We start from the raw sequence: 21492 nt of genomic DNA, 5'->3' as shown, positions 1-21492 counted from the left end.
GAGACAGCAAAGTATAGGAATGTGGCACTGGTGAACTAGTTCTGGTGCAAAGACAAGGAAGTTATGCATGCACAGCACACAGTAATGAAGAGGATGGTTTGGAAGGGGAAGACAGAATACAGGAAGAGGGAGACTGTATAGGAGGTGTGAATTTAAGATGAGAGAGGTTAAAGCCATGGGATGATGGCAGAGGTGGGTGTGAGCCAGGGGCTAGCAGTAGTCTTCTAAAGAAGGACTTGTCTAAAAGCTAGTAACATTCTGCTTTATTTATGAGCTTATCAGTGACGCCATGTGTCAACTTTATGATGAATTGTTATCTTTACTTCTTCCACTATTACTGCTTATCATCATCACATGGGTTATTAAAGTTATTTATGAAAAATAATCTCTCCAGCAGTTAAGCTTCTTCAATTTACAGTCTCCTCTTTCTCCCTAATTTACAGTCTCCTCTTTCTCCTTATTTCTTTCTGCTCCACATTTTCCTTTATAGGATGTATTTATCAATCCATTTACTCACCAAAGTGTTGTTTACTCTGTCAATATTCCTTCGAGACATTCCTAAAAACGTAACTTTTGTATGTTTTTGTATTTTCATTTTACTTTTCAACAATAATAGCATTTCCCCTATCATCTTTAGATACTCTGGTAAACCATTCACCATTCCATACATTACCATGAAGTAAACTCAATGGAGTTAGTTATCATAAAAATGAAATTTCTATTTGTTCATTATTAAAGAGCCTTTAGAAGGGTTGTCGTGGCTGCATTTCTTTCATAAATTGAAATGTTGCTCAGTTAAGATTTTAATGTTCCTTTTTGCATTCCCTGGCTTGCTAAGTAAACATTTCTTTATTATCAGTAAGATCCAATCAACAAACTGTACTCTTAGTACCCAACTTTCAGTTTCATTACTTATCAGCATTAAAACTACAGCTTCCTTTCAGCCACTAAATCTCTCTAACTTTGCCCCTATGTCTATTTTTCACAGATGTATCTAATAGTACAATGTCATTAGTAAGCCCTTACAAGATACACACCTGATGGGCATCATCAGATGGGACGACATATCCCTGAATAGGCTCAGGAACATATTTCAGATTTTTAAAGAGACTCCTTAACTTCACTAGGTTGTTCACATGTTTCATATGAGCCATGTTCTGATCCCCACTGTAAATGGACAAAAAAAAATTATTAATGTTTGGAAACAAGGAATTTAAAAAAAAACATTATTCAATTATGTGAATCTTTATTTTAAAACATTTCACTCTTAGTACAGGTACTGTTTCATCATTAAAATAGCGACATCAACATATTAATTTTCCTATAAACAACAGTTATTCTCAAAGAATGAAACTAAAAAAGAAATGAGATTTAATGTTTACTGCCCCATTGAAGTCAAGGCCAATACAGATAGTATGGGTGTGGAGTTGAGAAGGGAAGCTATAGATACAGCTTTTTTGAAGCAACCATTCTACACTCCTGGAAATGGAAAAAAGAACACATTGACACCGGTGTCAGACCCACCATACTTGCTCCGGACACTGCGAGAGGGCTGTACAAGCAATGATCAGACGCACGACACAGCGGACACACCAGGAACCGCGGTGTTGGCCGTTGAATGGCGCTAGCTGCGCAGCATTTGTGCACCGCCCCCGTCAGTGTCAGCCAGTTTGCCGTGGCATACGGAGCTCCATCGCAGTCTTTAACACTGGTTGCATGCCGTGACAGCGTGGACGTGAACCGTATGTGCAGTTGACGGACTTTGAGGGAGGGCGTATAGTGGGCATGCGGGAGGCCAGGTGGACGTACCGCCGAATTGCTCAACACGTGGGGCGTGAGGTCTCCACAGTACATCGATGTTGTCGCCAGTGGTCGGCGGAAGGTGCAAGTGCCCGTCGACCTGGGACCAGACCGCAGCGACGCACGGATGCACGCCAAGACCGTAGGATCCTAAACAGTGCCGTAGGGGACCGCACCGCCACTTCCCAGCAAATTAGGGACACTGTTGCTCCTGGGGTATCGGCAAGGACCATTTGCAACCGTCTCCATGAAGCTGGGCTACGGTCCTGCACACCGTTAGGCCGTCTTCCGCTCACGCCCCAACATCGTGCAGCCCACCTCCAGTGGTGTCGCGACAGGCGTGAATGGAGGGACGAATGGAGACGTGTCGTCTTCAGCAATGAGAGTCGCTTCTGCCTTGGTGCCAATGATGGTCATATGCGTGTTTGGCGCCGTGCATGTGAGCGCCACAATCAGGACTGCATATGACCGAGGCACACAGGGCCAACACCCGGCATCATGGTGTGGGGAGCGATCTCTTACACTGGCCATACACCTCTGGTGATCGTTGAGGGGACACTGAATAGTGCATGGTACATCCAAACCATCATCGAACCCATCGTTCTACCATTCCTAGACCGACAAGGGAAGTTGCTGTTCCAACAGGACAATGCACGTCCGCATGTATCCCGTGCCACCCAACGTGCTCTAGAAGGTGTAAGTCAACTACCCTGGCCAGCAAGATCTCCGGATCTGTCCCCCATTGAGCATGTTTGGGACTGGATGAAGTGTCGTCTCACACGGTCTGCACGTCCAGCACGAACGCTGGTCCTACTGAGGTGCCAAGTGGAAATGGCATGGCAGGCCGTTCCACAGGACTAAATCCAGCATCTCTACGATCGTCTCCATGGGAGAATAGCAGCCTGCATTGCTGCATAAGGTGGATATACACTGTACTAGTGCCGACATTCTGCATGCTCTGTTGCCTGTGTCTATGTGCCTGTGGTTCTGTCAGTGTGATCATGTGATGTATCTGACCCCAGAAATGTGTCAATAAAGTTTCCCCTTCCTGGGACAATGAATTCACGGTGTTCTTATTTCAATTTCCAGGAGTGTATATTAGATGTGGAATGATTTATGGAAGCCATGAAGAACTTGAAGCAGAACAGCTATATGGAGAATATGAATTCACTATGCAATTCTACTTTTGATGAGCCCCACACATTTTTGGGTATTATAACACACACCTATCGTAGAAAAAGCACACATATCATATTTGTAAGACAGACATTATAAAAGTTTATTTACTGAATCTGATGTCAGCATGCATGGACTGTGATACCCTATGGCAAATATATTCCGCTCTGATTCATCTGCATCTTCAGCACGGTACTGATATAGTTGGGCCACCAGCAGTCTACATAGCTTTGACAGGCTTTTTAGACTAAAAAGGGGGGAGGGGGCGGCAGCAATAAGTGTGGTATTTTAGGCAAACAAGAGAGCCTTGTAGAGAAATTTTCAGAAAATTTAAAATACTTATACCACTTACTCTGTGTACATCCGATAGGCAGTCATGTTAGTGAAACTAAATCCAGAACATAACCTGATGAACAGTAATGTACATAACTACAACAGACAGGCAACTGCAAACTTTCACAGAATTAAAAGTAATAAAAAGACTGCAGACTGTAGACCACGCGCAATAGCAACAATTTTTTTCACGAGTCTACCATCTGGTCTCAAGGTAGCTAAATTAAATACCTTAAAAATGTAAAACCTCCTGGTAAAACTGTTAATGTATACAGACATAAGTTTGTTTTTGTAACAAAAAACTGATAATTTTGGATCGCCACTTTTTATGCCAATGTATGCATTTATATTTCAGTGGTAAGAGAAGTACAGTTAGTGCAACCTTGTCTCTCAGTGTATATGTGAACTACATCCATGACAATGTCTGAAAACTGATTTTTATATGGACAGCAATTCAATAAATACCAGTAAATAAGTTCAATATGCAAGGATCAGCCAAATGAAAACGAGACTTGCAGAAAAAGTAGGTAAACTTTTTATTATTTCAAAAATAATCATTATAACTTAATATACACTGAAGAGCCAAACAAACTAGTACACACGCCTAATATCGTGTAGGGACCCTGCGAGCATGCAGAAGTGCCGCAACATGACGTTGCATGGACTCTACTAATGTCTGAAGTAGTGCTGGAGGGAACTGACACCATGAATCCTGCAGGTTTGTCCATAAATCCATAAGAATAGAAGGGGAAGGAGATTACATTCGAGTTCATAGACATATCATGGCACTGCACTGAACAGATATTTGAATGTTGTGCAGGAGAATTATTGTTGTTTATAGGTCCCCTAACTCTGGCTTCAGAGCATTTCTGTTCAAGCTAGAGAGTGTTCTTGATTCACTTTGTAGGAAGTACCAGAAATTAGTTATATGTGGTGACTTCAATATAAATTTTGTATATGATGGTGCAAGAAAAAGGATGTTGGTAGATCTCACAAATTCATATGATCTGATGCAGACAGTGCTTTTTCCCAACTAGGGTACAGAGAAACAGTAGCACAGCCATAGGCAATATTTTTATTCATTCTTCATTACTAGATGGGCATTCTGTTAGTAAAACGTTGAATGGCCTTTCAGACCATGATGCACAAGTTTTAACACAAACGCTTTAGTACTCAAACAAATGTCACATTTGATTACAAACTATGTAGGAAAGTTAATCCAACAGCAATAGAGTTTTTTAAACCTTGTCAAGGAACAAGCGTGGCAGGATGTTTATATTGCCAATAACATAGATGATAAATAGAAGGCTTTCCTTAACACATTTCTCATGCTCTTTGAGAGTTGCTTTCAATTAGAACGTTCTAAGCATGGTACTAGCAGTAATAGGCGGCCCGGGTGGCTGACTAGTGGGATAAGGATACCATGTAGAACACAGTGGGAATTATATCAAAATGTTACAAGTAGTCACAATCAATCTACAGTAGCCCATTAGAAACAGTATTGTAAGGTGCTTAAAAAATGTTATCAGGAAGGCAAATAGAATAGCTAATTCACAGGATAAAATTAAAACCATATGGTCAGTTGTGAAGAAAGTGTATGGTCAGCAGCACAAGCTCGACAATATAACGTCAGTTCGTAGTAAAAATATTTCTGTTACTGATAAATCAGCTATATGGAATATTTAACAATCATTTTCTGAGCATTGCTGGTGAATTAAATAAAAATTTAGTTTCTATAGGGGATCATAACTCTCTTGACAAATGCCTTTCCAAGATGATGTCTGAAACACTCCTCTGATACAGACAAGAGGGAGATTGAGTCAATAATTAAATCACTGAAGACTAAGGACACTCATGGTTAAGATGGGGTGCCTACCAGAATATTAAAGTACTGTACTGCAGATGTTAGCACTGTATTTAGCCAATTTGTAATTTTTTCGTTTAGGAATGGTCATTTTCCTGCACGATTAAAGTGCTCAGTAGTAACGCCGCTTTATAAAAATGGAGAAAGGGATAAAGTAGATCATTTTAGACCTATTTCCAGGCCATCAGTGTTTACTAAAGATAATGAAAAACCAGAGTATGTAAGGATAATTGATCATTTTATATCACAAGATTTACTATCAAATGTACAGTTCGGCTTTAGAAGTCATTTAACAACTGAAAATGCTATATTATCTTTTCTCTCTGATGTACTGGATGGGTTAAACAAAAGGTTTTGAATGCTAGGCATATTTTTTTATTTAACTAAGGCATCTGATTGTGTTGATCACAAAGTAATGTTCCAGAAGTTGGACCATTACGGAATACAGGAAGTAGCTCACAATTGGTTCACCTCTTACTTTAGCAACAGACAGCAAAAGGTCATTATTCACAATGTTGATAACGGCTGTGATGTGAGGTCTGAGTGGGGTACGTCAAGTGGGGGGTGCCAAAGGGATCAGTGTTGGGGGTCACTCCTGTTCCTTATTCATATAAATGATATTCCCTCTAGTATTACGGGTAATGCTAAAAGAATTATGCTTGCTGATGACACTAGCTCGGTTTCAAATAGTGCCACATGACCTAAGTTCATGGCTTGTAGAAAATTAACGCTAAATCACAGTAAGACTCAGTTTTTCGTTTCTAACACACAATTCAACAAAACCTGACATTTTAATTTCACAGAATAGGCATATGATAAGTTAAAAAAAAAGGGTTCAAATGGCTGAGCACTATGGGACTTAACTTCTGAGGTCAACAGTTCCCTAGAACTTAGAACTACTTAAACCTAACTAATCTAAGAACATCACACACATCCATGCCCGAGGCAGAATTCGAACCTGTGACCATAGCGGTCACGCGGTTCCAGACTGTAGCGCCGAGACAGTTCGGCCACCCCAATTAGTGAAACTGAGCAGTTCAAATTTCTACGTGTTCAGGTATATAGTAAGCTGTTGTGGAAAGCCCACATTCAGGATCTTGTTCAAAGACTTAATGCTGCCATTTTTACTATTCGAACAGTATCTGGTGCGAGTGATCGTTCGACATGAAAATTAGTTTACTTTGCTTATTTTCATTCGCTTATGTCATATCGTATTACATTTTGGGGTAACCCTTCCCATTCTAAAAGGATATTTTTCGGCTCAGAAATGGTTGGTTCAGGCAATAAGTTGTGTGAGTTAAGCTTCCTGTCGGCCCCTGTTCATGAGTCTGGGTATTTTGACACTGGACTCTAAATATATATGATGTAAATAAAACAAAAAGAAACTTCCACATGGGAAAAATATATAAAAAACAAAGATTCCAAGACTTACCAAGCGGGAAAGCGCTGGTAGACAGGCACAATAAATAAAACACACACACAGAATTTCTACTGAGGATTCCTTGAAGCTCCGCCTGGACATCAGGAATGGTGGTGGTGGTGGTTAGTGTTTAACGTCCCGTCGACAACGAGATCATTAGAGACGGAGCGCAAGCTCAGGTTATGGAAGGATTGGGAAGGAAATCGGTCGTGCCCTTTCAAAAGAACCATCCCGGCATTTGCCTGAAACGATTTAGGGAAATCACGGAAAACCTAAATCAGGATGGCCGGAGACGGGATTGAACCGTTGTCCTCCCGAATGCGAGTCCAGTGTGCTAACCACTGTGCTACCTCGCTCGGTCATCAGGAATGGGATTACCTTGGCAAACTTTGTATGTAGAGTTGTCTGAAAGCTGACGCAGTCCCTCAGCCACATACTCCCGACGATCAAGTACCACGGTCGTGGAACCCTTGTCAGCCGGATGAATGATGGATCTGTCAGCTTTCAGATCACGGATAGCCTGGGCTTCGGCTGTGTTGGTGTTGGGAGTAGGATTAAGGTTTTTCAAGAAAGATTGAGAGGCAAGGCTGGAAGTGAGAGATTCCTGGAAGGTTTGGAGAGGGTGATTTTGAGGAAGAGGAGGTGGGTCCCGCTGTGATGGAGGACGGAACTGTTCCACGCAGGGTTCAATTTGGATAGTGTCTTGGGGAGTTGAATCATTAGGAGTGGGATCAGGATTATTTTTCTTCGTGGCAAAGTGATATTTCCAGCAGAGACTACGAGTGTAGGACAGTAAATCTTTGACAAGGGCAGTTTGATTGAACCTGGGAGTGGGGCTGAAGGTGAGGCCTTTTGAATAGGACAGAGGTTTCAGATTGGGAGAGAGGTTTGGAGGAAAGGTTAACTACTTAATTGGGGTGTTGTGGTTCCAGATTGTGTTGACTAGAATTTTGAGGTGTTGGGGGGAGTGGAGCTGGAAGTGGGAGATTGAGTAGATGGTAGAGACTGGGTTTGTGTGCAATGAGAGGAGGTTGAGGTTTGTTGGAAAGGTTGTTGAGGGTGAGTGAGTTGCCTTTCCGGATGTGGGAAACCAGGAGATTGGATAGTTTGTTTTTTTATTTTTTTTTTTAGGTAGAGGGTGGCATGCTGTTCTAATTTGCGGTTGTCTTGTAGGAGGATGCTATGAACAGCCGGTGTGGATGTGGGAGAGGAGAGATTGAGGACTTCGATTTGGGATAGGAGTTGACGGGTGTGTTCATTGGCCGAGTCGATGTATAGGTGAAGGATTAGGCGGGTGAGGGCTATGGATTGTGCAGTTTGGAACTGGTATAAGGACTGATGAAAGGAAGGGTTACAGCCAGAGATGGGAACTTTAAATGTGAGGCCTTTGGGGGTAATGCCAAATGTCAGACGAGCCTGAGTAAATAAAATATGGGAGCATAATCTGGCTAGGGTGAAGGCATGTTTGCGGAGGGAATGTAAATAAAATTTAATGGGGTCGTTGTAGGGATGTTGTGAGATTGACATGGTATTGGAAGGTGGAAAGGGTAATATGAGGTTAAAGTGAAAATAAATAGAAATATAATAGGGAGAGATAAAGGTGTGAAAAAAGTCGAAATTCTGTGTGTGTGTTTTATTTATTGTGCCTGTCTACCGGCGCTTTCCCACTTGGTAAGTCTTGGAATCTTTGTTTTTAATATATATTAATTCCTTACTGTAAATTCTTGTTAACAATACTAGCTTATTACCAAGAATAAGCAGCTTTCACTCAGTTAACTCTTGGCAGAAATCAAACATGCATCGTGCAGAAAGATGTGCACTATATTGCTGCATCCATTTTCAATAATCTACCACTCTAATTCAAAAATCTTAGCAGTAATTCACACGCTTTCAAATCTAAACTGATGAGTTTCCTCGTGGGTCACTCCTCCCATTCTGTCGAGGATTTCCCTGAAAAATTAAGGTGATTCTTGTTGTATAGTTGATTGTATTTACTTAAACTTATGGACTGACTTTTTTTGGGTTTATAAACATTTATTTTTATCTGTTATTACTTTTATGTTGTAATTTCATGTATTGTCGAGTTCCATGACCTTGGAGCTTTGCTCCTCAATTTGGTCCTATGGAACTTGACGTGTAAATAAAATAAAATCTCTTCTGAACAGCATGTCATCCCAGAGACACTCAATAATGTTCATGTTTGGGGAGTTTGTTGGCCAGCAGAAGTGTTTAAACACAGAAGATTGTTCCTGGAGCCACTCTGCAGCAATTCTGGATGTGTGGGGTATCATACTGTCCTGTTGGAATTGCACGTTGAACTGCATAATGGACATGGAGGCAGGTGATCAGACAGGATGTTTACATAATGTGTCGCCTGTCAGTCGTATCTAGACATATCAGTGGTCCCATATCACTCCAACTGCACATGCCCCACACTGTTACAAAGTTTATGATTAGATATTTTACGAGATTCCTGATATTCACCCTATTTGCTTGACCAAAAGTCTTGTTCCTCCTACCACCAAACTTCACTAATTCCCACTATATCTAACTTTAACCTATCCATTTCCCTTTTTAAATTTTCTAACCTACCTGCCCGATTAAGGGATCTGACATTCCACGCTCCGATCCGTAAAACGCCAGTTTTCTTTCGCCTGATAATGGCGTCCTCTTAAGTAGTCCCTGCCCGGAGATCCGAATGGGGGACTATTTTACCCCAGAGGATGCCAACATCATTTAATCGTACAGTAAAGCTGCATGCCCTCAGGAAAAATTACGGCTGTAGTTTCCCCTCACTTTCAGCCGTTCGCAGTACCAGAACAGCAAGGTCATTTTGGTTAGTGTTACAAGGCCAGATGAGTCAATCATCCAGACTGTTGCCCCTACAACTACTGAAAAGGCTGCTGCCCCTCTTCAGGAACCACACATTTGTCTGGCCTCTCAACAGATACTCCTCCATTGTGGTTGAACCTACAGTACGACTATCTGTATCGTTGAGGCACGCAACCCTCCACACCAACGGCAAGGTCCATGGTTCATGGGGGGAGGCTAAGCAGGGATGGCTAGAGGACAAATGTAAGGATGTAGAGGCTTATCTCACTATGGGGTAAAATAGATACTGCTTACAGGAAAATTAAAGAGACCTTTGGAGAAAGGAGAACCACTTGCATGAATATCAACAGCTTTGATGAAAACCCAGTCCTAAGCAAAGAAGGGAAAGCAGAAAGGTGGTAGGAGTATATAGAGAGTCTATACAAGGTTGACATTCTTGAGGACAATATTATGGAAATGGAAGAGGGTGAAAATGAAATGGGATTTATGATACTGCGTAAAAAGTTTGACAGAGCACAGAAAAACATGAGTCGAAACAAGGCCCCCGGAGTAGATAACATTCCATTAGAACTACTGACGGCCTTGGGAGAGCCAGTCCTGACAAAACTCTACCATCTGGTGAGCAAGATGTATGATACATGCGAAATACCCTCAGACTTCAAGAAGAATATCATAATTCCAATCCCAAAGAAAGCAGGCATTGACAGATGTGAAAATTACAGAACTATCAGTTTAATAAGTCACAGATGCAATATACTAACGCGAATTCTTTACAGACGAATGGAAAAACTAATAGAAGCCGACCTCGGGGAAGATCAGTTTGGATTCCGTAGAAATGTTGGAACACGTGAGGCAATACTGACCCTACGACTTATCTTAGAAGAAAGATTAAGGAAAGGCAAACCTACGTTTCTATCATTTGTAGACTTAGAGAAAGCTCTTGACAATGTTTATTGGAATACTCTCTTTCAAATTCTGAAGGTGGCAGGGGTAAAATACAGGGAGCGAAAGGCTATTTACAATGTGTACAGAAACCAGATGGCAGTTATAAGAGTCGAGGGGTTTGAATGGGAAGCAGTGGTTGGGGAGGGAGTGAGACAGGGTTGTAGCCTATCCTCGATGTTATTCAATGTGTATATTGGGCAAGCAATAAAGGAAACAAAAGAAAATCTCGGAGTAGGTATCGAAATCCATGGAGAAGAAACAAAAACTTTTGAGGTTTGCTGATAATATTGTAATTCTGTCGGAGACAGCAAAGGACTTGGAACAGCAGCTGAAAGGAATGGACAGTGTCTTGAAAGGAGGGTATAAGATGAACATCAACAAAAGCAAAACGAGCATAATGGAATGTAGTCGAATTAAGTTGGGTGATGCTGAGGCAATTAGATTAGGAAATGAGACACTTAAAGTAGTAAAGGAGTTTTGCTATTTGGGGGGGGGGGGGGGGGGGGTTGGAGGGAAGTTTGGGTGGTAAAAATCATAGAGGGAGACCAAAATATGTATACAATAAGATGATCCAGAAAGATGTAGGTTGCAGTAGTTATTCAGAGATGAACCAGCTCGCAAAAGATAGAGTAAGCTAATATGGACACCTGCATCAAACTAAACTAGCCTTCAGACTCAAGACTAGAACGTCTTTGGAATGTACAGCAAAAGGTACCTCGGGACATTTGACCACATAACGTATCACATTCCCAAGAGGTTAGTGTGAGCAAGACTCGGGCGCTGATGCAGCAATAGTGAATAGGCTCTGACACTCATGTTGAACATTTGTAATAGTTTTCTATGTTTATGCTTGACAGAACATGAAGTTTTAATCTTACTCAAAAGACAGCAGGGGTGGGGGAGGGAAGGAGGCAGGAAAGGGAACACTAATCATGTTTTCATTCATAGCTAAATCAACTGTATTGCACTAGCAATCACAAGCATTTGATAGTGAAACATTTTTTCTCTATATGTCCTGTTTTAGGAAGAAATTGGGCTGCCATAACAGAGCTTATTTCATTTTCCAGAGAAGTCACATTCTGGGACACCATAGACAGGCATATTTTCTCTCATGGTTCACTATCCGATTCACTACTTCAATTTGTTACTACCCTGTGCAGAATTCCTTCAGTAATAGTCAGCTAGCATGGCTTTAATACCATAGTACAAGATTAAAATTTAGAATCCTGTCAACATTAAAAAAAGTTCTTATAAATGCAGTACTAATTTCGATAATACACAGAGAGGAATCAGGTCAAATCCTTTTCATGGGATGCCTCCTAGGATTTGCCTTGAGGAAATTCAGAAAAGCTACGGTAAACCCAAATATTTATGTATGGAGGAAAATTTGAACTCCATTTCAACTGAATACAAGTCTAGCAACAATCTTAAACTATGCATCGCATTGTTCAGTGTCCTCTATACTAGTTGCTTTTGAACAGAGATATACAGGGATACACATACAAAAAGGGAAGAGACATCTTTGCTACCTATCATTTGTTAATCATATTTTCATTCTAAATGATTAGGTAATGGCTATCACAGGTGATTATCTCTTATATTATGCCAATTTGTATAGTAGTATTAATCACCGAAGGAATTTGTTGACATTAATGTTACAATTTCCAAATTCTAATTTTTTAAGCTTCCAATAATTCAACTATGAGTACAGCTAGTGATGTTTAATACATAAAATTTGTGGCAAAGAAAATCACAAATAATGAATAAAAAACAAAGTTTTTAAGGACAATGGATATGATTATTCTGTGTCTTGAACTAGAGTTCTAGAATACAGATACCAAACAAATCTGTTTATAAAGCAAACAATTGAAGACTTATCTGGTAACCACTTGATCATCAAATCTGTACATAAATGTTGTACTTAATTCACAGGGTAGGACTGTTTCCTCTGAAAAGTTCATCAATTAAAGGCTATCATACATTTGGTTTCTGTTTTGAGAGAAGTGAAAACAATAGAAGAGCCCCACAAAATGTTTTAGAATGCACAGAAAAGTAAGGTTAGCTCATTTCATCAAAGTATTACAGGACTGAGTAATACAGCAGAAGAGCTTCTTATCTGTCTGGAAAATTTTATTGCTCTGAAAAGACAGCCATCCTTTGCCCATCCGAGCACCACACAACCACAGGATTACATAAGTTAAACATAAAGTAAGGCGTTTGATTGTGTTGCTCACAAAATACTGCTTCAGAAGTTGGACCAGGAGTAGCTCACAATTGGTTCACCTCTTACCTTAGCATACAGACAACAAAAGGTCATTATTCACAATGTTGAGAATGGCTGTGATGTGGGGGTCTGAGTGGGGTACAGTCAAGTGGAGGGTACCCCAGGGATCACTGTTGGGGCCTATCCTGTTCCTTTTTTATATAAGTGATACGCCCTCTAGTATTATGGATAACGGTAAAATATTTCTGTTTGCCGATGACACCAGCTTGGTAGTAAAGGATGTGTGCAACATCGGCTCGGTTTCAAATAGTGCAATACATGACCTAAGTTCATGGCTTGTAGAAAATATACTAACATTAAATCACAATAAGACTCAGTTTTTACAGTTTCTAACACAAAATTCAACAAAACCTGACATTTTAATTTCACAGAATGGGCATATGATTAGTGAAACTGAACAGTTCAAATTTCTAGGTGTTCAGATAGAAAGTAAACTGTCATGGAAAGCCCACATTCAGGATCTTGCTCAAAGACTTAATGCTGCCATTTTTACTATTTGAATGGTATCTGAAGTAAGCGATAGTTCGACACATAAATTAATCTACTTTGCTTATTTTCATTCGCTTATGCCGCATGATATGTGTTGGGGTAACTCTTCCCATTCTAAATGGATATTTTTGGCTCAGAAATGAGTGGTTCAGGCAATAAGTGCTGTAAGTTCATGAACCTCTTGACAACCCCTGTTCACAAGTCTGGGTATTTTGACATTGGCCTCTCAAAATATATATATATACACACACCTTACTGTCATTTCTTGTTAATAATATAAGCAGCTTTCACTCAGCAAAAATAAAAATAAAATAGTTCACTTTTAATTGTAATTGTATATAGATCCCCACTGGGAAATTTTGAAGTATTTATGAGAAATCTGGATTCCTTACTGTACTGTGTCAGACAGCATCAAGCAGTTAATAGTCTTTAATGACTTAAATTTTCTAAATGATTTTGATAGGAAAAATAATCTGGAACCTGCAATTTGCTCTCAGTAATTAATAACTATTTACCCAGTAACAAATGCTCTCTCTGATCATGATGCACAGTTAGTTAGGATAACTAACACAGTGCCTCACAGTATGGATACACCTCAGTGGAAGTCAGAATAATTAATGATTCCAGGACAAATATGTTTAAGAATAGTTTACAGAGACAGCTTGGGATGAAATTGATAATGAACCAAATGCTAATAAAATTTAATATATTCCATGATAAATTCATATCATTATCTGAAAATATCAATCTGCATAAGGTAATAATAAAGGACACTTATCAGCCTTGTATGAAACCATGGATCACTAGAAGGATTAAAGTATTTTGTGAAAGGAAAGGGAAGTTTATCTTTTGGCAAGAACAAGCAGGGATCCTGCAGCAGCTGCATGGTATAAAATTACTCAAAGTTATTAAGAAAGAGTATAAAAAAGAATATACACATATCAGGAACCTGTAATTTCAGTGACAGACTTAAGGCTATATGAAATGTAGGAAAATGACCAGCCACAGAACAGGATAACGCCGCTACTGAACTGAAGAGTTATAAGTGATGAGTCACAGGTAGCAAATGTACTTTATAATCATTTCTTAAATATAGCAGAAAGCATAGGGACAAATAGTTTAAGAAAATAATCACAGCACTATATTGAAAAAGTAACTCTCATAAATCATAAATCATATAGATATATCAGCAACTTCTTCGCAAATTAAAAAAATTATACACACTTTCAAAAATAAAAGCTCATCTTGTTTCGATGGTTTTTCCAATGGAGTACTAAATGTTTGTTCCCATATAAGCAGCCTAGTCTTATCTGAAATGAGTCATACACCACTAAATCAAGGAATTTTTCCAGAGACAAATATACCATTGTTAAACCACTCTTCGAGAAAGGTAAAAGAGATGTCAATAACTACTGACCTCTTCCACTGCTGTCATTTTCCAAAATTTTTGAGATGATGTATTCTAGACTAGTATATCATGTTAGTAACAATAACATCCTCAGCAAATCACAGTTTGGGCTTCAGAAGCATTGCTCTACTGACACCATTTAAATGTTCACTCAATAGATTTTACAATCATTAAATACTAAGACAGCACCAGACTATTTTCTGTGAGCTGCTTAAAGCATTTGACTGTGTGAACAACAGTATTCTCCTAAATAAATTGAAGTTTTATGGGACATATGGTATAGTCAACAAATGGATAATGTCTTATCTAACCAGAATAATGGAGAAAGTTGTACATAGTAATTCAACCAATACAGTCTGGGGACATAATTCTAACTGGGGAAAAATCACACATGGAGTTCTCAAAGACTCATTCTTAGGTCTATTATTGTTCCTTATGTATGTAAATAATCTTACATCTAATTAGTTCTTTTTGCAGATGACACCAGTATTGTAATCAGGCCAATCATACACACTGAAACAGAAGAATGGCAAACAAAGTTCTTAAACATATCATTGACTGGTTTTCTGTGTATGGTCTCACCCTCAATTTTAAAGAGAGAGATCACATTCAGTTTGCACATCTTGTGGTACAACACCAGTAATAAGTGTAGCACATGGGAAGGAAATAATAAATAGGGTGGAAACTTCAAATCTCTTTATCAGAATTTAAACTGGAAAATAGCACATTCTGGAACTGCTAACACAATGTAGCTCAGCCATATTTACACTTAGAAGCATTGCAAATCTTGGGGAGAGAGAAATCAGTGAGATGACATATGCATTTTTACATATTTTCATTCAATAGTGTCATATGGAATAACATTATGGGCTAACTCATCTTTAAGAAAGAAAGCTTTCATTGCACAAAAACATGCTCATCCATGATCATATTGCAGACACCTGTTTAAGGAGTTGGGCATTCTGACTACTGCTTCACAGTATATTTAGTCCCTCACGAAGTTAGTTGTAAATAATCCACTACAGTTCAAAAGGAAAAATGAGATACATAATTACAATATCTGAAGGGAAAATGACATTCAATACTCCGCATTAAGGTTGTCTTTAGCACAAAAGGGGTGAACATTGCTGTAACAAAAATTTTTGATCACTTACCCAGCAAAGTAAAAATTGAAAACAAACTGAGAAATTTCTCCTTGACTACCATCTCATAGAAAAATTTCTACTACTGTAATTTGTAAAATGTACTGTTCCGGTCTTACTAACTCATATCATCTGTCTATCTTTCTGGGGAAAAGAAAATGAGGAAAAATGTTAGATATCTTCAGAATGTAACCATATGTACCAATTAGTTTGTGGGGTGAATGTAAAACAATTTATTCCAAGTCATTACAACCGATGGTGGTAAATGAGCCAAGTAACATGAAACAACTAGCCTAACTAATCTACAACAGTTAGACACGCTCTGCTCTAGAGTTATCAGTCTAGCAGTCAATGTAATCTAAGATGTCAAAGCGTCGCCGCACTTGATTGTGCCGTTATTTTTTATCTGGAAAATTAAAGGGTACGCTTTTCCCGAATTTGATTCTATATGACAATGACAAGTCATTGCTTTTGAAATTCATGTTCCAAAAATTTTCTTAGACTACATGATGAAGTTTTATGTTAGTACTGATCGAATTTGACATTTCAGGCCTGTCAGCGTTAAGTCTCTGTTTTTACCTTCCCATTTTTCTTGAGCTGATTTCAGTTGTGAGAAACAGTTTAAATAATAAACCTTCTGCTACGCATGCACATGCACTGTACTTTGTAATCAGGTGACGATAACTCCAAGATCAAAGACCATATTACATGGTAGTGTTCTTATCGGCCTCGTTTGTTATCCTAAGCTGTTCCAGATTACCCTTCAGTCGTATACATTACCATACACACGGCAAATTACCGGCAGCACTTCACGTGTTTCAACAATTCCAATCGATTACTATTAGATATCGATCTTTACCTGCAGCTATCGATAGACGTATATAGCAAACTTAACGTTATCGGAATGCAAAGCAACACGGTGTTGGAATGTAGTAATTAGTAAACGTCTGTATGAGAAAGTTCTAAGCTAGAATTTGTTTGTCTCTGTGGTTGCGCCTGATGGTGGCAGTTATACCAATTTATGTATCAGTAAAAATTGACTGAAGCAGTAGAAATTATTTTATAAAAATAACGCTGTAAGATGTTAATTGTAGGGCTGGTGTAACAAACTTGCCTCAAAAAAATTACAGTCGAAGCACCAAGAGAGCAATTACCTTACGCAACCGACCCCAGGCTGACAGTAAATATACGAAAATCCTAATTCCACTAGTTGTCCTTAGAGAGTGTTGCCGTTGTGGTCTTCAGTACGAAGACTAATTTCAGGCAGCGCTCCATGCCAATCTAATCCGTGCAAACTTCATCTGAACATGTTTCGGTATTCATTCCTTGCCCCCCCCCCCCCCCACTCCTCCTCCTCTTAGCCCCCACAGTTCCTTCCAATACTTAAATGATAATTCTTCTTTGCCTTAAAAAGTGCCCAGTCAATTGGTCCTGTCCTTAGGCCAAGTTTATTTTTGCCACAATTTGGTTCTGAACAACCCATTAGGTAAGCAGTCTTCCAATCCAATCTTCAGCGTGCATCTGTAACACCACATTTCAAAAGTTTCTATTATCTTGTCTGAACAAATTAGCATCTATGCGTCATATCTGTACAAGGCTACACTCCAGAAAAATACTTTCATAAAATCTTTCCTAACACTTAAATTTATATTTGAAGTTATATTCTCTCTAATCCAGCCATCATCAATTGTTTTGCAGTCTAAATGGCAAAACTCATCAACTACTTTTATTTTCTCTCTCCCCAACAAAATTCCCTCAGCAGAGCACAACCTCAAAGTTTTTATTTCTTCTCCCTGAACTTTTAACTCTTTCTCCAATTTTTTTTTTTCCTTTATTGCTCAGTAAATGTGCATATTAAATAACATGGGGAACACACTACCACTGTGTCTCATTCCCTTTTTAACTATTGCTTCCCTTTCATGTTCTTCAACTCTTATAACAGCAGTCTGGTTTTTATACAAGCTGTACATACCTTCTGCACCCTGAATTTTATCCCTGCTGCCTTTAGAATTTCAAAGAGTGTATTCCAGTCAAAACTGCCAAAATCTTTCTCTTAAGTCTACAGATGCTGTAAACATAGGTATGTCTTTCTTGAACCTATCTGTAAGATTAGCTGTAGGGTCAGTATTGACTTGTGTGTTCCTACATTTCTGTGGAATATAAACAGGTCTTTGCAAATGTCATCTTCCCTACCAGTTTTTCCATTCTTCTATAAAAAATTCATGTCAGTATTTTGCAACCACGACTTATTAAATTGATATTTATGTAGTAAATAAAATAGAAAGAAACTTCCACATGGGAAAAATATATTAAAAACAAAGATTCCAAGACTTACCAAGCGGGAAAGCGCCGGCAGACAGGCACATGAACAAAACACACAAACACACACACAGAATTACGAGCTTTCGCAACTGGCAGTTGCTTCGTCAGGAAAGAGGGAAGGAGAGGGAAAAATGAAAGGATGTGGGTTTTAAGGGAGAGGGTAAGGAGTCATTCCAATCCTGGGAGCGGAAAGACTTCCCTTAGGGGAAAAAAAGGACAGGTGTACACTCGCACACACACACACACACACACACACACACATATCCATCCGCACATACACAGACACAAGCAGACATATTTAAAGGCAAAGAGTTAGGGCAGAGATGTCAGTCGAGGCGGAAGTACAGAGGCAAAGAAGTTGTTGAAAGACAGGTGAGGTATGAGCGGCGGCAACTTGAAATTAGCGGAGGTTGAGGCCTGGCGGATATCGAGAAGAGAGGATATACGGAAGGGCGAGTTCCCATCTCCGGAGTTCGGATAGGTTGGTGTTGGTGGGAAGTATCCAGATAACTCGGACGGTGTAACACTGTGCCAAGATGTGCTGGCCGTGCATCAAGGCATGTTTAGCCACAGGGTGATCCTCATTACCAACAAACACTGTCTGCCTGTGTCCATTCATGCGAATGGACAGTTTGTTGCTGGTCATTCCCACATAGAAAGCGTCACAGTGCAGGCAGGTCAGTTGGTAAATCATGTGGGTGCTTTCACATGTGGCTCTCCCTTTGATCGTGTACACCTTCCGGGTTACAGGACTGGAGTAGGTGGTGGTGGGAGGGTGCATAGGACAGGTTTATGTAGTATTCACACCTGTTAGCACCAGCTTTTTTTATAAGTGGGGTTAGTACATTCTTCTTGAAGCCTGAGAGTATTTCACGTCTCATACATCTTGGCCCCCAGACGGAATAGTTACACAGGATCTTGGACTGTTAGCAAGACAGCCTCCACCATCTCTCCCCTCCCCTCCTCCCCCCACCAAGTGAAGAAGGAATGTAGTATCTGTAACTACTCTCTGACCGGACAGCACCTTCACGCACACATGCATCCCATAGCTGGACTAGTCTTGGGCATTGTCCACATCCTGCCCTGGCATCTGTGTATCAGCTATGACCACAACAATTTTCTGGGTAGTAAGCTAGTACAACAACAATAATAACAATGTAGCATGCTATCGCTGAGATCTCAGGACACCACCACTGCAGGCACTACTCTCCTTGACAGGCGGTGTTCCAATTGACGTGAGGAGGCACAGCCAGTGAGGGACTATTCCCTTCTGCTAGTCACATGCATGAAAAGAGTAAGTTACCATTGAGAGTTACACCGGGCAATTGCAGTGAGCACTCCATGGCTCCTCATTTGGAGCAACTGTTGACTGGTGACGACCTCCAATGATCTAATGATATCCTTCTTTTGGCTGACACTGACTTGCAAATCTAGGCCTCAGACTAAGCGTCACTATCAGGGCTCCATCACACACCTTCAGCTCATTTACCAGCCTGGAGATATCTCCTCTTGTAATTCCTTAAATGGTTACTTGCTAAGTGCTATGTTTTCTTGTGATCTACCTAGCCTGTACAGTTACTTGACAGTTTTATTTCTTCCTCTAACTGTATCCAGAATAGGTGTGTTACTACTTCAAGTCTACTTGATTGCTGTTTTATTTGTATGTACCAAATCTTGGCACATAACTGGTTATGTCATTACTGGCTCTCTAAAGTGTATCAGTAATTCTCAGGGAATGTAGTCTAATCCAGTGGCCTTGTTTCGACTTAGGTCTTTCAGTGCTCTGTCAAACTCTCCTCATAGTGTCATGTCTCCCATCTCATCTTTATCTACTTCCTTTTCCATTCCTGTAATATTGCATTCAAGTTCGTTTCCCACGTAGAACCCCTCTATATATTCCTTCTACCTTTCACCTTACCCTTCTTTGCTTAGTATCAGCTTGCTGTCTGAGATCTGGATATTCATGCAGTTGCTTCTCTTTCATCCAAAGGTCTCTTTAATCTTCCTGTAGGTGCAATCTAGCCTTCCCCTAGTTCACATACTTCTATAGCTTCTGCTTAGTCATTTTGCAGTTTTTGCCTATCTCATTTTTTAGACACTGTTGTGAAAGGGAAAGTCGCTACTCACCATATAGCAGAGATGCTGAGTCACTTATAGGCACAACAAAAAAGACTGTCACAAATATAGCTTTCGGCCAGTAAGGCCTTTGTCAAAACTAGATGAAAAAAACACACATACACACTTACACAAATGCAACTTATTCACACATGACTGCAGTCTCAGGCAACTGAGACCACACTACGAGCAGCAGCACCAGAGCATGATGGAAGTGGCGACTGGATGGGGGGTAAGGAAGAGGCTGGGGTGGGGAGGGGGAGGGATAGTAGGATAGGGGTGGCAGACAGTGACATGGTGTTGGGGAGTGCACAGTGACGAGGTGGAAAGAGGGTAGGGCAGATACGTGCAGCCGGGCAGTTAGACGGTTGGGCAGTGGAGAGGAGGGGGGGACAGTGGAAAAGGAGAGTAGTAAAAAGAGTGGCTGCAATGGAGGAATATTGCCTGTGTAATACTGAAATGGGAACAGAAAGGCTGGATGGGTGAGGACAATGACTAAAAAAGTTGAGCCAGGAGGGTTACAGGGGTGTAGGGATATATTGCAGGGAGAGTTCCCACCTGCACAATTCAGAAAAGCTGATGTTGGTAAGAAGGATCCATGTGGCACAGGCTATGAATCAATCATTGAAATGATTGATGACATGTCTGGCAGCAGGCTCAGCAACAGGGTGGTCCACTTGCTTCTTGGTGACAGTTTGTCTGTGGCCATTCATAGGGACAGACAGTTTGTTGGTTGTCATGCCTACATATAATGCAGCACAGTGATTGCAGTTTAGCTTGTAGATCACATGACTGGTTTCACAGGTAGTCCTGCTTTTGATGGGATAGGTGATGTTTGTGACTGGACTGGTGTAGGTGGTGGTGGGAGGATGTATAGGACAGGTCTTGCATCTAGGTCTGTTACAAGGGTATAAGCCATGAGGTAAGGGTTTGGGAGCAGGGTTTGTGTAGAGATGAATGAGTATATCGCCTGTACCCATTGGCCAGATGAAGACGAGGCAATGGGCTGTGCGTTCTTGCCATACGCGGGTCCTCCGACATCCTAGATCGCGAGAAGTCTCAAGAAACATAAAGTGAAGACCGTTTTCCATGTAGCAAGAAAAATCAAAGACCATCTTGGTTCAACCAAGGATTCACTGGGTCTGACGGCACCAGGTGTGTACAAGATTGGATGCGAATGTGGGATGCAATATATAGGACAGATGCAGCGTTGCCTCTCACAGCGCCGCAGTGAACACATTAGACATGTACACTTGGGTCAGACCAACAAATCTGCTGTGGCAGAACATATTATTGATGAGAAGCATACCTTCGATTTTGAGGAAGCAAAGGAAATATACAGTACAAACTGATTTTGGGACT

General features: G+C 40.3%; 1 protein-coding gene across 3 annotated transcripts in view; it reads right to left on the bottom strand.

Annotated features, from left to right (window-relative positions):
- The window catches only part of LOC126365835 (xaa-Pro aminopeptidase ApepP), a 149447-nt gene extending 132903 nt beyond the window's left edge, over positions 1–16544 (bottom strand). The window contains exons 1-2 of one of the 3 annotated variants that reach the window (XM_050008467.1): positions 16474–16544; positions 1038–1167 (exon numbers count right to left, since the gene is read on the bottom strand). In XM_050008467.1, coding sequence (XP_049864424.1) covers positions 1038–1154 — 117 coding nt within the window. In that variant the 5' untranslated portion in view covers positions 1155–1167; positions 16474–16544. Of the gene's footprint in view, positions 1–1037; positions 1168–15006; positions 15064–16272 lie in introns of those variants that run through there. The other 2 variants (XM_050008466.1, XM_050008468.1) reach the window with 2 other exon arrangements.
- Positions 16545–21492: the final 4948 nt, after the last annotated feature.

This window comes from Schistocerca gregaria, chromosome 4 (genome assembly GCF_023897955.1).
Source record: "Schistocerca gregaria isolate iqSchGreg1 chromosome 4, iqSchGreg1.2, whole genome shotgun sequence".
Taxonomy (NCBI): Eukaryota; Metazoa; Arthropoda; class Insecta; order Orthoptera; family Acrididae; genus Schistocerca; species Schistocerca gregaria.
This window is presented reverse-complemented; position numbering and strand designations above follow the sequence as displayed.